The sequence below is a fragment of the Arvicanthis niloticus genome, chromosome 17, assembly GCF_011762505.2.
Source record: "Arvicanthis niloticus isolate mArvNil1 chromosome 17, mArvNil1.pat.X, whole genome shotgun sequence".
NCBI lineage: Eukaryota > Metazoa > Chordata > Mammalia > Rodentia > Muridae > Arvicanthis > Arvicanthis niloticus.
The window spans coordinates 61,446,383-61,465,559 of record NC_047674.1 but is presented as its reverse complement, the minus strand read 5'-3'; the positions used below and the strand labels follow the sequence as shown (position 1 = coordinate 61,465,559).

General features: G+C 42.4%; 1 protein-coding gene across 3 annotated transcripts; it reads right to left on the bottom strand.

Annotated features, from left to right (window-relative positions):
• Nucleotides 1-4,380: 4,380 nt before the first annotated feature.
• On the bottom strand, nucleotides 4,381-16,228 carry LOC117722709 (putative sperm motility kinase W). Of its 3 annotated transcripts, none has more exons than XM_034521967.2 (8): nucleotides 16,125-16,214; nucleotides 11,374-12,960; nucleotides 10,735-10,938; nucleotides 10,557-10,657; nucleotides 8,863-8,987; nucleotides 7,730-7,863; nucleotides 6,724-6,860; nucleotides 4,381-5,205 (listed from the first exon to the last, which is right to left on the bottom strand). In XM_034521967.2, exons 2-3 carry the CDS (start codon nucleotides 12,900-12,902, stop codon nucleotides 10,803-10,805), a joined length of 1,665 nt encoding a protein of 554 aa, XP_034377858.1. In that variant the 5' UTR covers nucleotides 12,903-12,960; nucleotides 16,125-16,214; the 3' UTR covers nucleotides 4,381-5,205; nucleotides 6,724-6,860; nucleotides 7,730-7,863; nucleotides 8,863-8,987; nucleotides 10,557-10,657; nucleotides 10,735-10,802. The 3 variants fall into 3 exon arrangements, with proteins under 3 accessions (XP_034377858.1, XP_076771518.1, XP_034377860.1); XM_034521969.2 differs by having other exon boundaries at nucleotides 4,394-5,205; nucleotides 8,863-8,960; nucleotides 16,125-16,228; XM_076915403.1 differs by having other exon boundaries at nucleotides 4,390-5,205; nucleotides 8,863-8,960; nucleotides 10,557-10,938; nucleotides 16,125-16,225.
• Between the last annotated feature and the right edge of the window lie 2,949 nt (nucleotides 16,229-19,177).

Genomic DNA, 19,177 nt, shown 5'->3' with positions numbered 1-19,177 from the left:
ATCCTTTTTCCATGAAGTGGTTCATTCCAGGATTACATTAACTTCTATGTTTCTGAAAGGTGGCATGTCCACTGATACAACTGAAAGTTGTATCCACTGATTTGGTGGACCTTTCAGCCTTAAACTGCTTGTTGGAGGTAAGTGGCTGTGAAATTCTCGATTCTGTCCTGTTTACTTCAGAATTCACCTTAATGTACACATGGAGATGAATCAATGGAACATCTGAAGGTCTGTTGGTACTTGGCTTAGTGCTCTGAGAGACCGATGTAGGTAAATGTGTCTTGGGGATTTCTTGTTCAGGAACTCCTTGTGCATCCACCAGATGATTGAGTATTTCTTCACAGGGAGAGGTACCACTTGTTTCTGCTGAGTGGAGACCTTCTAAGACATATGTCATGCCAGCTCTCCTCTGACTCAAGGGTAGAGCTAGAGTGCAGCCTAGCCCAAGGTTCCCAGTCTCTCCTTCAAAACAGAAGTAATTGGCACTACTTCTGATTCTGTAAGTGGATGTCGTTGGCTTATTTCTATAGGTACTGTCCCATCATCTGATGCCCCTGGGGCTGTTGTCATAGATTCTGTTATTTGATGATGTAATGGTGTCATCTATGCAGTATTCTTTTCTTTGGTCAGTTATCAGAAGTCAACCCCATAGAGTCTGTCATTTTGTGACTTTGTCTTGGGCTCACCTCTAAACAGTTTAAGTAAGTCTTGTTGCAGTGGGGTGGACTCCGAAGGGTCCATGACCTGATGAGGCAGTTTTGGAGTCAATGACACATACTCTGTGCCTTGATGTGGTGTCATCCCGATGGAGTCTCTGACTTGAACCTAGGCAAACCTAGACATTCTTTGGCTTTGACCACTGAGTGTGTAGTCAAACCAGCATGTAGTAGTGTGATCACTCCATGTGGTGACTCATGTACTATTGAGTTTAACTTTAGAGCATGTATGGATTTCTTACATGGGTGTGGAATCATCATTGATGAATCCAGGACTTTAATTGGTTTCCATAGCCGTTAAGTGGCCTAAGAGTAAATCCTGATCTCTTTTGTGACTTGAGTCTCTAACCTTGGGTCCATGTTCACACGATTCCATGACTTTATGCTGAGGCTGCAGATCCTTCCTGGCTTTGAAGACTATATGGTGCGGCCCTGGACTCCTATTTGCTGGTTCTACAGCTTGATCTTTGTGCAGAGTATCTACCCGCTCTGATTCCATGGCTTGGTGTTGTGGCTTTGGACTAGTCCTGCTGATTCGACAACTTGTGAATCTAATTCATAATCAGCCCCCTTGAATCCAAGATGTGAAACAATGCATCAGGAGTTACTTTTGTGATATCTGTGATCCAGACTCTTTGAGTCCTCATTTGATGCTCAGGTCTTGCTGCCTTAGTGTTCAAGAACTGGATTTGATGACTTGGGACATACTCACTGTAGAAAGGGTTGAATGGCTGTGATATTAGTCTGACCTTTCATTTTTGATACAATGGCTACTACCTCTGATGTGAATCTGGATTATTCCCATTGCATCCATAACCTGAATCAATGTCATCAGAGTACCTTTATGCTGTCTGTGTCTGAACATGGTACCTTGGTTTCAGCCCACATTAGTCCCTTGTGCGTTATTACTGCACTCCTTTGTTCGGATACCTGTGACCCTCTGTCTATATTCGGCTAAACAGGGGCTTTCTCCTTTTTCCACAAAGTGGTTTCATTTTATTACATTATTCTATGTTTCTGAAAGGTGGCATGTCCACTGATACAACTTTGTATCCACTGATTTGGTGGACCTTTCAGCCTCAAACTGCTTCATAAGGGCTGTTTCTCGCTTCTGTCCTTTTACTTCAGATTCACCTTAATGTACCATGTTGAATCAATGGAACATCTAAGGTCTGTGGTACTTGGCTTAGTGCTCTGAGAGACCATGTAGGTAAATGTGTCAATTTCTTGTTCAGGAACCCCTTGTGCATCCACCAGATGATTGAGTATTTCTTCACAGGCAGAGGTACCACTTGTTTCTGCAGAGTCTCTCCCTTTCCATATCTCATCTCTAGCTCTCCTCTGACTCTAGAGCTCTCAGCCCTCCCAAGGTTCCCAGTCTCTCCTTCAAAACAGAAGTAGCTGGCACTACTTCTGATTCTGTTGATGTCCTTACTTATTTCTATAGGTACTCCCATCATCTGATGCCCCTTCCTGTTGTCATAGATTCTTTTATTTAAAATGTAATGGTGTCATCTATGCAGTATTCTTTTCTTTGGTCAGTTATCAGAAGTCAACCCCATAGAGTCCATCATTTTGTGACTTTGTCTTGGGCTCACCTCTAAACAGTTTAAGTAAGTCTTGTTCAGTGGGGTGGACTCCGAAGGTCCATGACCTGATGAGGCATGGAGTCAATGACAATACTCTGTGCCTTATTGGTGTCATCCCGATGGAGTCTCTGACTTGAAAGGCAAACCTAGACATTCTTTGGCTGGAACCGCTGAGTGTGCAGTCATGTAGTGGTGTGATCCCCTGTGGATGACTCATGCACTATTGAGTTTTACTTTGAGCATGTATGGATTTCTTACATGGGTTGGAATCATCAGTGATGAATCCAGGACTTTAGTGGCATAACCATTGAAGTGGCCTAGAGTAATCCTGTTTGTGACTTGAGTCATAACATTTGTCCATGGCACGATTCCATGACTTTATGCTGGCTGCAGATCCTTTTTCTTTGAACACTATATGGTCGGCCCTAGCTCCTATTTCTGGTTCTACTAGCTTGATCTTTGTGCAGAGTACTACCCGCTCTGTTTCCATGGCTTGGTGTCCTTTGGAACCTAGTCCTGCTATTCACAACTTGTGAATGTAATTCATTAATCAGCCCCTTGAATCCAAGATGTGAAACAAGCATCAGAGTTATTTTTGTGATATCTGTGATCAGACTCTTTGAGTCCCTCATTTGATGCTCAGGTCTTGCTGCTCTTAGTGTTTGCAAGAACTGGATTTGATGACTTGCAGGCATACTCACTGTTTCAGCAGGGTGGGTGGCTGTGATAAGTTAGTCTGACCTTTCATTTTGATACAATGGCTACTACCTCTGAGTGAATCTGGATTATATTGCATATAACTGAATCATGTCAGCAAGTGACCTTTATGCTGTCTGTGTCTGAAATGGACCTCTGATTGTCAGCTTGACATGTTTGTGAGTTGTGTGAGTGGGGACTTTGTCTGGAATTGTCCCCTTAGTCTATATACGGCTAAAACAGCTTTAAATCCTTTTTCCATGGTGGTTCATTACAGGATTACATTAACTTCTATGTGTCTGAAAGGTGGCATGTCCACTGGTACAGGGAAAGTTGTATCCAGGATTTGTTGGACTTTCAGGCCTAAACTGCAATTTGGAGGTATGTGCTGTGAAATTCTCTTCTGTCCTTGTTTGGATTCTGAATTCACCTTGGTGTACACATGGAGATGATCAATGCATCTGAAGGTCTGTTGGTACTTGGCTTAGTGCTCTGAGAGACAGATTAGGTAAATGTGTCTTGGATTTCTTGTTCAGGAACTCCTTGTGATCCACCAGATTTGAGTATTTCTTCAAGGGAGTTTGTTTCTAATGGGTTTTCTAAGACATATGTCATCCAGCTCTCCTCTGCTCAAGGGTAGACAGAGTCAGCCTAGCCTTGGTTCCCTGTCTCTCCTTTGACAAAAATCAGCTGACCTGATTTAGGTGGGTATGTTGCTATTTGTGGTCAGTCATATGTGTCCAGTCTCTGTTCTTTTTGTGTAACACTTCCTGTGTCTCTGAGGCATTGTGGGAAGGGCTGGAAAGGGAAGGATCAGGTGATAAGGAATCTCTTCTGCCCTAAATCTTCTAGGTTTAGAACCAGTTGATTGCTACATTTAGTGTTGAGCCATCAAAGCGGGTTTTCTGAGTCTACACATGAAGTGTAGAAAAGATGTATCCCATGCTGCTGGGACTAGATGTCCCAGGGTGGAGTGGTACCCAAGGTGAGCTCCCTTCTTCTCTGAGGAGAAGGCAATGGGGTAGGAAGAGGAGTATGAAAGGCTCTGACTGGGAGCAGAGGAAAGAGGGGAGTTGTGATCGAAGTGTAAAGTGAATAAAAAATAAACTATTGAAAAAATTTTAAAAGAACTGTGGCTGGGCATGCCCAAGAGCTCAAGCCAATTTGTGTTTCTTATAGCCATGTGTCAAAGTGTTCTGAATGCAAATTCAAAGATGATTTTGGAATTCTACTGAGATATTTCAGACTTTTTTGTTTGTAAATAGTATCAATCCAGCATCAATTTCACCATCTTCATATAAGTGATAGCCTGTGACTTGGGTCCATGGCCATTCTCAGAAGAACCAGTCTAGAGGCACAAAAAGGATGTAAATTCACTTGCCAAGGCTCTGATGAGATATATATATTTTTTATATGCTTAGGTAGGATTCATAGCCAAAATGTAAAGTATCTAAGGTGGGCAGTGAATCAGCTCTATCTACCCACTTGGTGGCTTTCACAAAGAAATCCACCTGTAGAGTCCCCAGATATCATTGGCAATTTGGGGTGGTTGTATATACTTGGATGATAGAGGGAAAACAGTTCATTGTCTTCCCTGGCATCTCCTCCTAATGTTGTGTGCAGATGCTGTGTGAAGTCTCTGAGCTCCTCTAGAGCTCAGGCATGACATGATAGTCATTCATGAGAAGTGTAGGTGGAAGATGCTCTCCTCAGTCAATGTCACTAGTGCTCTGTGTGTACATCCTGAGGGCAGAAATTTACTGGGTACATGTTTCAAGATGGACAGGTATCTACAAAAGAAAGCTTATTTTAGACTCACAATGAAGCTGCAAGAAATATTTTTTCACCTGCTCAAGACCTATGGCCTTTTAGACAAGGGCAGGTTTATTTTAGGTGGAATTCAGTACCTTCTGAAACAGGGATGTTCATTTTTCTCCTTATGTGAGCTATCTGAGAGAAAACTCCATGGGTCTCTTCAGGAAATACTGCCTGCAGGGACTGCTCTAGCCTAGATGTCTCCTGCTGTCCCATAAACAGGTTCACCTCCTGGTTCAGGATTCAGGAGGAGAAGCAGTTTCCCAGCAACCTGATTGGATTGGACACTGTGCATTCTATACACTATCTTGTTTAACTCTTGCCTAGATGAGTCAGAGTGCATAGATGGTAAAAAATGATCCTCGACCACAGAACTTGTCCAACAGGATCTGCAAATTTGAAGAATGAAAGCATGGTCAGTGAGAGATCTGGACTCTAGTGTAGACTCTAAGACAACAAAAGACGCAGTATGTGTGTGGTCATCATATCTGAGTCAAATATCTGGGTGGGATTTTAAACAGTGTACCAGATAATCATGTTCTGTCCAAAAGAAGAAGCTACTGAGCATCTCTGGGACTCAGTTTTCTTCTCTGGGAGATGAATATTTCTGGCCAATAATAGGGTCATGTTTGGGTATGTTCTGGTACAAATAGTTGGTGTTGATTGCACCTTTCCAGGTGTCTCCATCAGGCAGCCTATGTGGAAAGGAAAGTGCTGAGTCTGTGAGCCTGGTGCTAGTATGCTGCCTTCTCTTTTCTCAGGTAACAGGGTAAGGGCAGCAACATGATCCCTCCAGTGGCTGAAACAAAAAATGTCCACATTATACTTTTCTAGCCTCTTGGGCATCAATTCTGTACTATGAAATTCACATAGTCAGAGTCAATGGCACATGGTGTAGCAGAACAATCAGTTCTGTTTCTCCAGGGATTTCTTGATATGGCTATATTACTCAAATCTCCTTTGGTTTGGCCCTGATTTCAAGAAGGTACATGAAAAATGAAGAGTACCTTAGTGGACACTAACTAACAAGCAGACAAGCTATGGGTCAAGGAAAAATGGCGAAGTGCCTCTTAGCTGGCTTATTCTGCTAGATTGCGTGAACTCTCACGATCATGGCTCTGGAACTCAATACAAAGGCAGTAACTGCCCAGTGGCAGAATGAATGTCAGGCCATAGATGTGAGTGAAGATGTTTATCCTCTTTATATCAAACCCTTCGTCCTCAAATGTTTCAGGGTGAAGAATCTCTTACACTAAGTTATCCCAAGTTCCCTCTGAGGCCATTCCTTAATGGAACTCTCTCTCTCCTTTTTTATGCTCTATAATAAGAGGTCAGTAACCCTTTTCTTGGAGATGCTAAGAGGCTTGTCTAGGCAGATTCATGGTTCCTGACCTGTAGACCAGTGTGAAGTTAGGCAAGATCCCAAGAGTTTCTCTTCTACTATCACTGTTCTAGGCTAAGTGAGACCTACTCTCCCTCCAAAGTGTAGCAGCATCTATGTTTTCCATGTGTACTGGTGCCCATTTCCCTCTAGCTTGCAGGCACTCTCCTGTTAGGAGACAGTTGTGGTTCTGATAAAACTCCTTAGCACACGGATTAAACAGTGCCAGCATGCAGTGGACTATGACTTCTGTGATGGAAGGGATACAGGAATAAAGGCAGGCTGCAAACACAGCAGCATGGAAAAGACCTCATGTGGGAAATCTGATGAGAAAGACAGAGAAATGAGTACTGCTGTGGTATTTCTCTACAGGCTTGCCCACAGAGGTGCCATGTTCAATGGGCAGCTTGGATATGGTATTAGCTCAAGGTATCCTCTGAAAACAATGCTGTGAGAGGCCAGGCCTGGGCCATGTTTCCTTGTTAACTATGGTTTGCTGTGGAGAAACTCTTGGTAGGTGGTTTACCTTCTTCTGTGTTGGATAGAGGCCTCTATGCTGGGTAAATGGACACCCTCCTCTCTCGATTGCCTGCAGGACTCTTCAGTCTGCTCTCTCAGTTCACAGCAGACAACTCTATGTTTCACAATCCGTAGAGCTCATCCCTTCAAAGAAGAGGGATATGTGAAAAGGACCATATAATGCAGCAGTTCTCCGCCCTCCTCATTCTGCAAAACTTACTACACTTCCTGCTGCCTCTGCGACTTTCTGGTTCTCATCCTCTGCTGTCCATCTTGAGCTCAACAATTTTATTTTACAGACAGATAAGAACTTCTGGGGGAACTGCCATCTTAAAATTAGATTTTTAAATTTTCATACCTATCCATGGAAAGCATTTAATGTGTTTGTTTCAATGGAACAAGACAATCTCAGAAGAAAAATGAATGAAAGTTACTTGAAGAGGATACAGGGGAAATAAAAGTATATGCCCAGCCTCAATTCTGAAATTTTGACATTTTCCAGAGACAGTTCAAGGTGACTGGCCTATGTATCACAGACCTTTCCCCAAAGACAAAAATGGCTTGTTTTTACTCATAGAGAAGTTTGATAGTTAGGAGGCAGTGCATGAATGACAAAACTCTGAGGACACGGAATAGGACATTAGTCTCCCTGAGATCCTGAAAAACAACTTTTTGGGATGCAGACAGTTCACCTCTCCCATCACAGATGTTCCAGAGTGTGTCATACATTGCTTTGTTTGGGTGGTTCAGAACCAAGATTCTTGCATCCCTGGCTCCCCATTAGCCAGCAAGGATGAACAAGTTTCTGTGGTTTAGACCTAAATGCAAAGTGGTTTGACAAGCAAAAAGGCACTGTGGGACCCATGAAAGCCAGCCTAGAGCATGAAAGTCAGCAGTTGATCAGACTGTATCTGGATGTTGGATCAGGAGAACAGGAAGCTCTCTCTGTCATTGGTGACCATGAAGTGAAAGCTGTGCCTTTAACAATATCTCAGTTGGTCTCAGTGACTCACCTTGAGTCCTCATCTGTGATCTCTTGGTTCAGATGAAAATAACTGTGAATCAGACTGTCTAGCCAGTCTAGAGTGTCTTGGGTTGTCAGGTGGAAGTCATGTGACTTGTGGCTGGACTGCAGGTGAGGGATCCACTGAAAGCAGACAAGGTTAGAGTCACACTCTGTGGCTTTCATCCAAAGATGTGTCAGCTATGACACACATCCCCTAGCCCACTGCTTCTTTCCACAGAAGTATTCTAGACATAATTCCCACCTTCAGGTATCCATTCCCATGAACACATAGAATTCTATTATGAAGGTTAGTTTTGAGGTTTGCTCCCATTTCCTAGTCCACCCTGGTTGGACTTGAGGGATGTGCCTCTGGTTCAATCCTCTCCATGCCAAAATGATAAAAGCACAGAACTGGAAAGATTCTATATTGAAAGACTAGAAGAATTTATTATTGCTGCTGTACACTACTTGAAACAGGGAAGTACCCATGTACAATCCTAACACTCAGGACAATGTAGCATGGGAAATCTCTGTGAGTTTTAGAGCAACCTAGTCTACATAAAGATTGCCAGGACAGAAAAAAATACATAGAAAAAATACATAGTGTCTCAAAAAATAAAAAATAAAAGTTCAGGAGAGAAGATTTCCCTATCTCATTTAGAGAATGCAACAAAACCTCCAACCATTCAACAGGTCTAGCTTCACTGATGTGCAACAGAAACACAAGATGACCCTGGTTGATGCCACAAAAGTCAAAATTACTCTCATCCACTATAGAAGCAGCTTTTTGTCTTGTCAACACAGGACTCACCGGATGATCTAAATTCTAGAAAGTATTAACAACCAAGCTTCATGTCATATTGGTGGGAAGAAGATTTGGCCAATGCTGTCAGTATTCGATAAAAAGTGTTCAATAAAAGCCCAGGGACAGGTGGTGAGAATGAAAGCTGGCTGCCAAGTACAAAGGAGCAGATAGTTCCTGCCTTACCACCTCTGCCATCTCTCATTTTCCAGTTGGTTGTCAGTAAAGGAGATGCTAGCATAAACCACCTTATGTGTTCTTTTTCTTTACTACACTAAGACCAGGCTTCAAAGACTCATGTTCTATGACAAATAGATACTTACTATACTCAATCTTACCTTCAGGTGCATGATTCACATAGATTAGGTCTCTTGATTCTCTGTGGAGTTCGGTTGCCATGTCAATTCAGTGAGCTGTTCCTTACTTGGAATGTGTCCTGGAAAACACCTCACAAAACACATCACTACCAGTGGATGACATCTCCAACACCATGATCACCAATGTGTTTTTCTAAGCCTGAATTCTTGGTTGGCAGTAGATACAATGTAGTACCATGGCCAGTAGCCTCCTAGAGACAATACCTGGCCTCAGGCCAGGCAAGGCCTGCTTAATTTGCCATGGTAGAGCAGAACAATATTAAATGTCAGTTCAAATGAAAGTTATGAATCAATCCATAATAGGGGAAAATGATACAAGATTCTTGGAACATGGGGTGGATGGGAGGCAACATGAAAGGCCTTGATGAAAGAGGCTGTGAGGACAAAGACACAGGTACCAGATGAGCCATAGTTTGTATAAGTCAGGAGCAGGAGACTCCCCAAATGATGGAGATGCCACACCCTCCAATAGTTGCCCAAAACAAGAGTGTACTTAATGAGGCAGCCTCTCACTTTTGTACCTTGACAGTAACCATCAGAGCAGGGACTCTTCACAAGGCTTGCCATGGCCTGACAACTCAAACTGTCTGCAGGGGACATTTGTTCTGGTTTTCTTTGTTCAAGACCCCAGCCCCAGTTCACACATTCATCCATTTCTCCTTAATCATTGACAGGAAGTATCTCAGCACATACTTGGTTTTTCTTTCTACAGGTCCACTCATTTCCTCTTTTCCCTGTTCCTCCCTCTTATCTGCCTTTGTCTATTTCCCAGATCCAACAGGTCATTCAGGGTTTCTCCCCTTCTTCCAAAGAACCTTCACAAGGTAGCTGGGTGTAATGAAGTGATTAAAGTGGAGTGGAGCCTGAGACCTACACGCATGTCTGTTCTGTTTCCAGAGGCAGCTGTTTAGATGCTGTAGAAGCCTTTTCCCACAAACATGACAAAACTAGGGATGTAGACTTTTATCAGGACAATGCTGCATGTGACTACTTAGGGAATTTCAGCAAGTAGGGCAGGTGCTCCAGTGAGGTGAAGGACACTACACATGGTAGCTGAGACTCTATAGTTAGAAGATGGATACTGTGACCTATAGCCCTGATATATTTTTACAGAACACCTCGGATTTCTGTCTTGCATTCCTCATGTTTTACAATACAATGCCAGTAGCATAGTCCAACTCTTCCATTTAATTTTCCCCTCAAAAGAAGCAGAAAGAATCATAAAGGGCCTCTGTTACTGACATTGATGACTGACTTGAGCAGTGCTGAGGAGGATGGGACTTGACTGACCAATAGGCTGCCCCTTTTTCCTGCCACATGATAGCTCAGCAGCACAGACCAGGATGATGCTTCAAGGCAGCATCCTACTTATGTGCCTTGACCCATGCAAGAAACCATCAGAGCAGGCCCGTGACTGGCTGTGCTGATCTACCTTCCATGCTGGACTCCACAGGAAGTTAGTTCCTGCTCTTGATTGCCCCACACTCCTGCCTTAGGCCAACACAAGCATCTCTTTCATGTCAATTTTTGGACCGGAAGTTCCTAAGGACAGAATCTATTCCTCACTCTACACCCCTCTCATTTTTTTTACCTGTTCCATCTCATTTGCCAATCATAGGTTGTATGACCTGTCTCCCTCCTTCCCGGGGACTTACGTGTTTCTTGCAGTTCTTCCCAAAACACAGTCACAAAATAAGATGAAGGAGATACAGTGGCCAAGACGATGACAATCCTTATGTCAGGAGACAAGTCATTCCTGGTTGTAGACACATCGGTTTTAGATGCTATGGGCACTAGGTAGAGCCTTATCAGGTAGATGTTCCTTATGCCCACCTTTCTGTCCAGCAAGCAGTGATGGGGCTGGAGTAAGCTGAAGGAGCTGCACACTGAAGGACACAAACTCAAGAGCTGGAGAGACACAGAAGCCTACTGTTCTGTACTGAAGGAAAACAGCACCCTGGAGTTCTGTCCTGGCTTTCTGCTGTGGCATCACTTCTCAATAGGGCTGGAATTCTACTAGGCCATTTCAGTTCTCCACTTCAAAAGCAAAAAGAAATATGAAAGTGCATTTATTAGTGGCCTTGACAGAGACAGGACTTATTCAGCATTGAACTGACCTGATCTGCCATAGCTCTCACCCTTTTATCCCTCTGTGAGATTTTCCCCCTTTAGCCAAATTGTCCTCCGTCTTTTCCAACCCTCTGTGCCCCATGCTATGCTATTTGCTTGTGACTCAACTCTCCAGACATTTAAATGAGGGTAAAGCTGTGGAATTGTGCCATATAATGTGCTAGACATCTTATGTTCTTGCCCTATGAGAGGGTCCATCTTGTTATTTGCAAAGGATATTAAATAGCATATCCTAACCACACTGAAATTGTGAATCTGGGCAGCTAATTCAGCTGTATTTTCTAAGGAACTTTACTATCCTACCTTTTCTTTGTTGCACCTAACACAGAGATTTGGGCTCACCGTGGGGAGGGCAGACAGCAACAGCAACAGCAGCAACAACAGCACGGTGCTTTCGGTGAACAGGAAATTTGCTTCCTCATCAGCCCCCAACTCCTGAGTGTCCTGGATCCAGAAGCTGTGAGTCCAATGTGGGGCTGGTCACTGGGAATGTCTGGCCCTGTGGATGAGTCTTCTGCATAGAAACCCATGTTCAGAAACCCTGTAGATGTTCCATCCTGGGCTGACACTGGATAGAAGTGCTCACTAAGCAGGTTGTCCATGGAATTTCTGTTGACTGAAATATCCCCTGTAAGAGTGTTAGTGGTGTCAGCTGTCAGAGCATCTCCTTCTGGCACTGGGTCATCTGAACAGGGCAACCTCTCCATGTAGTATTTGGTGAGCATGGGGTACCTTCTGCAACTCTTGCCTCTTCCTTCCATGCCCTCATCCTGAAAGTGACTCTTCCCAGCTTCTGTACAGGTTGAAAAGGCAGGTTCACTGGCTCTCCTCTTCAAGTAGGGAAGGGGGATAAGGGCACTTACAGGGCTGCTGTTTGCCCATGGCTTCTCCACTTGTTGATGGCTGTCCCCACAGCTCAGTTGGTATTTTAAAATATTAAATGTTGCCATTACTTCATCTTTGAGTCTCCTGTGTGTTAGGTATGACACAATCTCTTCACAGGTATAGCCAATGGTGCACATAGTGTTCACTACCCTAGGAAGGATTTCTTTTTTGGCAAGCAGTCCATGTTCTTGAATGTGCCCTATCCACGGTCGTTCCACAAGCTGATGTATTGTCATCCTATACCAGGTAGGGACCATGAGTAATCGTGCAATGATGCTGTGACACGATTTTGACAAGTGGTAAGGGATGGGACACATTGTGGTAGTGATAATCCTGTGCATATCCTCAACGGTGGCTTCTACATATGGAAAGTGCCCTGTGACCAGAACATAGAGGACAATGCCCAAACTCCACATGTCTACTGCCAGCCCATCATAGGGTTTTTTTGCCAAGATCTCTGGGGCCCAATAGAGCAAGGAGCCACAGGTCTCCTCCAACATCTGCCCTTCTGTGATTTTAATTGCCATACCAAAGTCACAAAGCTTTGTATTTCCTGCCGCATCAACCAGAATGTTTTCTAATTTAATATCACGATGTGCAATGTGTCTTTGGTGGAGGAAGTGAACTGCTGACACGACCTGCTGGAAAATAGGTCTAGCCTCCTCCTCTTTCAGACAGCCCAGTGCCCTAAGGCACCTCTCAAGGTCCTCTCCTGCCACATACTCCATGATCACATAAGTTGTTGTCAGTGTGTCGACCATGTGAAAAAATCGAACAATGTTCCTGTGTTCTAAAGACTGAAGGAGTTCCACCTCCGAAGTAATATCAGCCACACTGTTGATGTTTTTCTCGAGGACCTTGACAGCCACCCGTACACGTGTGGGAAGGTGGCAGGCAAGCTTCACCTCCCCGAATGAGCCACAACCCAGGGATAACAACATCCGGAAATCTTTTTCAAGGATGTTCTCTTCCATGTGACTGGCCATGATGTTTAGCTCAAGTTCAACCACCTAATCACTTGTGTAAAACTAGGGACATACAAGGCTAAAAATAAAAATTAATGCAATTTTGGAATGAAGGTTTACAACTATGAATTCTCTATCATGAAATCTGAGATCTCCCAAACAACCCAATGATGCTCCTCAAGGACATATAAATACCAGAAGATCCCAATCACAAACCAGTAGAGGAGGAGTCCTAGTAAAAATCAGAGATGGTTTCAGTGAAGTGGGCATGCAAAGGGAAATACTGAGGTCACAGTAATAATGAGCTGGCTATTTTCAAGACAACCACACAAACCATTCACCTGAGTGACCAAGTGAGACCTGACAGTTTATAGAACAGAAAGCAATGAAGTGATGTTCTACACATACTCTACTATGACTGTAATTCAGATGAGTTTTCAGAGACATTTCAATTTTTATACTTCCAGAAATAAAATACAAAAAGAGCTTTTAGATATGTGTGAATTTTGAAATAAGATGAAATAAAACATGTAAAAATGAGAATCATAAGCAACAAGTATGAGGTAGCAAAAAACATAACTCCCAACAAAGCAGAGCCCAGGCCTCATGGATCCCCAAATGTATAGAAATGTTGGAGAAAAATATATACCAGACTTACAGAAATTACTTCAGGAAAGAGAAAGCAAAGGACTACATCCAAACTCATTTCTGTTAGTATTACCCTTATGCTACAACCAGAATGAAATGACAAAATGAAAACAGAATCACAATGAAAACAGAAAGAATAAGCTCCCTTCCTTGGTGAATATATATATTGTTTATGAGAGTGCTTGAAACTTCACATCCATTTCAGGAATAGACTACAGAGTCCTTCATTCACAATCAAAATGGCCTCATCCAGAAACAAAAGGACAGTTTGTAACAAAGAGAATGAACAGCAGCATAGCCTATAAGGGGTTTATGGGGAAGACTACATACTAAGCACTGTGACTAGTGAACTCTTAAGGGAGGAGGAAAGTCGCTGCAAGTAGACATAGTTTAACTTGAAAGAAAGCAGTTTCACAAGCAGAAATGGGCTATATTTTTGTCTTTTGTGGGTCAGGAGAAGGAGGAGCCTAAGCTTTTGTAAAAGTCATAGTATCAGTAGAAACATGTGGTGGACAGAATGAAATGTTCAGGAGATAATGATCAAAATCCAGTATATGTATGCCTTGGTGGTTCCCAGAGACTGAACCACCAATCAAAGAGTGAGCATGGGCTGGACCTAGGTGACCCTACTCCCCATGCATATATGTAACATAAGTACAGCTTAGTCTTCATTCATGTTCCCAACAACTGGAGCAGAACTGGGAGAAGATATATATGAGGGGGTACTGGGAGGAGAGGTAGGCTGATATTGGGATGTAAAGTGAATTAAAAAAATGAAATGGCTTATGTGTAGTATGTTTAAGTGCAATATAAATTTAGTGTAGTGCATTATACTTATTTTGTAATTATGATTATTACAATTTCAGCATATAATATACCACAATAATTTATAATCATAAAATAATATAATTATAGTTTCCAATAATAAATTTTTATACATTATAAACTAATTATCATAAATATCATACTATATAGCACATAATATATTATATTAACACATACTAATATATATCGTGTGTGCCATACATACATATTGAGGATAAATATGCTTGCAGACAGGAGTCTAGCATAGTTGTCCTCTGAGAGGCTTCACCTAGCACTCAGACAGATATAGACATCCACAGCCAAACAGTGGATGCGGTGGGCGGAGCTTGGGGACTCTTACGGAAGACAGGAAAGAATTATAGGCCCCAAAGAGGATAGGAACTCCACAGAAATACCAATAGAACCAACTAACCTGGAATCTTGGGGCTCTAATAGTCTGAACCACCAAACAAAGAGCATATATAGTTGGACCCAGGCCTCCCCCACACATGTAGCAAAAATGCAGCTTGATCTTCATGTGAGTCATGAACAACTGGAACAGGGGCTATTCCAAAAGCTGTTGCCTGTACGTGATATACATTCTTCTAACCTGGGGTGCTTTGTCTAGCCTCATATACATATGGGATACATATAGGCCAGCAGAGACTTGATGTGCCTGGGCCCCACTCACTCAAAAAAAAGGGGGAGAGTGTGGAAGGCAGGATTGTGGGAGGGGGTGACCAGGAGGTAGGCAGTGAGCAAGAGGTAAAGTGAATAAGTTAAAAATATATATGTGTGTGTGTATTAAAATATATATTAAAATATATATATTAGAAGGAAAAAGTAATGAAAATAAGACTAGATTTTCAAAATAATAAAAACTGGGTCACAATTAATGAAGAAAGAGATAATATGGGTACAAATTAACCTTTAAAGAAAATACAACTTTATTAATAAAACTTTGTTGCATCTAGTCTGTCATGATCGGTCACTAGCTCCTTTCTGAAAGAAACAAGGAGAGTGAATCTGAGAGACAAAGGAAGCAAGGGGACAACTGGAAGGAGTGAGTGAGGTGAGGATGCTGTTAGGATGTATTAAATGAGAGAAGAATTAAAGAAAGTAAAAGTATAAATGTGAATACAAACATTAACACGAATATGAATATAAATATGTAAGACCAAACACAAATCCCAAGGACAAAACCAACAAACTGCAAAACAACTACTGCAGTCTTAACAACTCCAGTAGTAATTGGCAAGAATTTCAGTAGTCGGTTAAACTGAGGGAAGGCACACTTCCAGTTCTCTTTATCATCAGGCAACATATCTAATGGAATATCTTTTTCAGAAAAATGTTTCAGGAACACATGAAACTAGAGAAGTATGACTTCAAACATGCCAGTGCCACAAACACAAGTGTCACATTTTGTTTCCTACAGGTCATGAGTAGGCAGGGGGATTGAACCCTTGTAAAATGGGAAGTACTTACCACATCCAATGAGTGGGGAAATGAAATAAAGCAGACAAATGGGATCCAAAGGCAGTACAAGCAGACACGTAAAGTCATGATGATTTCCTCATTGTGTACAGTTAACACATACCACCAAAGGTGTAAGATAGTCAAAGGCAAACAGGACAAGTAAATGAACTTGATAAAAGGAATAGCAGTTGAAATGAAGAAAAAGAACATAGAGATATAAGTTAAAGCCCAAACCAATAATGTAAATAAATAAAAAGTAAATGAACACCAACTGCCAAAAGCACAAACTGAAAACCTAGGAAACAAACTCACTATGTCCATATCCAACAAGTTGGGGAAAAGGCCAAGTCTGTGAGAAGCAACTGAGTCCAACTGCTCTCCCACCAACCAACTGCCTCTCTCAGCAGCATGCTACTGGCTGGTATCTAACATTCCTTACAAAGTCTCATTATGATGTCACATGCAATAGTCCAATCAAGGCTCTGCAAACTCCACAGTGTTTTTTTTTTTTAATTTATTTGCTCTCACATTCTTGCCCCCAACTTCTATAATGCTAAGTTTTCTCACAGTTGTGATCAAATACAGACAAGGATCTACTTACAGGAGGAAGAATTTGTTTAGCCTCAAATTTACAGGGGCCATAATTCAACGTTGTGGGAGCTACCAATGCATAGCTATGCAGTGGATTACATGACATTTCTAATCCCAGAATTCCTCTGACATGTCCCTGTCTTTTCTAAGTAGCACTAGCGCAATCTTAAGCATGTTTCTCTATGGTTAAAGCTCCATTCTAGCTGCCATGACTCTCACAGTCAACCAGTCTGTTTTTCTCTCCCCAAGCCTTCTCTCATTCAACTCTAAAAAGTATTGGATCCATGACTTGAAACTGTCCATATTTAATAGTTTTATCCTCCTTCAATGATTATCCTCATGAATTTAATCACATATCTGAAAATATGTAGATGCTCCCTGATTCAAATCCCCAGGGTTTTTCTGTTCCAGGGAGACTGTGCATTCCAAACAAGGACCATTCAATCCCCTTACCTGGTGCAGTTAGTAAAACTTCTCCCTTGGATTTTGCAGTCACCAGCATGAGAAAAAGCCATTGGTATTCTAACATAGTATCTTCAAAATATCAGTGTAACTATGCACAGGAGGAATCAGCGATTCTCTTCTGTAATTTATTAAAAGAGATTATGATGTTCAACTATGTCTAACTTATTTGTGCCTCTTTCAGGACAGATTAACAAGGAAGATGTATAAGAGATGACCTACTTATTTGAGGAAGGATGAAGTATATTCATAAGAAATGAACAAGTTTGTACAAAGTCCTGTATTCCCCAGAAAGAAGGCCTTCTGCCGAAACAGAGAACAGGAAGTTCAGTGTTGCTGCTGTCCTGAGACTCAAAAAAGGCATGTACAAAGCCCATCTACTTTGTGCGTTTATTCAGGAGGTAGACACAAGGAAGGTTTGCCCAGTGGCCTCTGACTGCTGGGACAAGCTTGGCCTGCAGAGGCTTGCTGCTGTCCTGGCACTAGCTCTATGAACAGATGGCTAAAACCTGCCTCCTACCAACAGGCCTAGACCAGGACCCAGTGCCTCCTACCCCACTTACAGTTTCCCACTTGAGACAAAGTAAAGATCCTCTTACAGTAAGCTTCCATTGGGAATTATGTTTTCTAGCTCCATCTACAGAACCAATAACAACAAGAAGGCCCTCTGACAGCTAGAGAATTTATCTTGGACCTCCAGGGGACCCAGCCAGTGGCCACATGGCATCATGGCTGACCCCAAAGTTTCTGACTTAGATGTTACACTCTTCCTAATTAGTCTTGAACTCCCACAGATCCCTCCACCACCCTGAGTCCTGGGATTAAAGGCACATGCCACAATGCCATGGGAGAAGCAACACAGGTGAATGGCCCAGAAAAGAGCCAAACTCACAAATGGTCTGCCTCCATCTGTCTCACCCTGATAGCATTAGAAAATACAGGCACTAACTGCTCCTGTATTCTGGCCCAGAAAAGAGTCAAACTCACAAATGGTCTACCTCCATCTGTCTCACCTTGATAGCATTAGAAAATAGTCACTAACTGTTCCTGTATTCCAATCTCTTCACATGCATTAGTCAAGCATAGCTCACAGGTGTCCACATCACAATGGAGCAAATACTAGTGACAGACTCAGAGAAGCTTGACCAGCTTATTTTTAAAGAACAAGGTTTTTCAGGAAGAGTATAACTTCAGAGTTGGTGCCAAGACAGCAGCAAGCCTATCCAGGCCAAGCTTGCCCCAGCAGTCAGAGGCCACTGGGCAAACCCTTCTTCTGTCTACCTCCTTAATTAACACAAAGAAGTATAGAGACATTGTACCTGCCTTTTTAAAGCCATTCAGACCACCTGTACCTGGTCTCTAATCAAACACTTAGGCATATTGACAGCATTAGCCAAATCCTCTTCCCAACAATATGAGAGGAAGCTTGGGTTGTCAGTACATTCTAGAATCCAGATCATCTGGTGAGTCCCAAATGGACTGAAAAAAAACTGCTTGCTTAATGGATGAGAGTAATTTTTTTTTGTTTGTTTGTTTTTGGTTTTTTGAGACAGGGTTTCTCTGTGTAGCCCTGGCTGTCCTGGAACTCACTCTGTAGACCAGGCTGGCCTCGAACTCAGAAATCCACCTGCCTCTGCCTCCCAAGTGCTGGGATTAAAGGCGTGCGCCACCACCGCCCGGCCTGGATGAGAGTAATTTTAACTTTTGGAGTATCAACTGGGGCCAGTCTGTGTTTCTGGTGCACATCAGGGAAGCTAGACTGTTGAATGGATTGGAATACAAGAACAGTTAGTGACTGTTGAATGGGTGGGGGTTCTGTTGCATTCTCTAAATGATATAGGGAAATTTTCTGTTCCAAACTTTTATTGTTTAGGTTTTGAGGCAGGATTTCACTATATAATCCTTACTGGCCTGGCAATTTTATGTAGAATTGGTGGCTCTAAAATTCACAGATATCTCCCATGACTTTCTGTACTGGCCTGCCTAGCTTCAAGTAGTGTATAGCAGCAATCATAAATTCTTTTAATTTTTCAATAGAGAATTCTACCTTGTATGCTTTTTTCATTTTGACACAGGCAGGAATTGAAAAAAAAAAAAAAAACAAAGCACTTCCATCCAGTCCATCGAGGGTAGACTAGGAAGAGACAGAAAACCAACCTCAAATCAGAATAGAACTCTATCTACCCATGGGATGGATACCAGAGGTGGGAATTTATTCTAGAATAAGTTTGTGGAGAGATGTCAGTGTGCCCTAGCTGACACATCCTTGGAAATAAGGCATAGAACTTGAGTCTCTAACTTTGCCTGCTTTC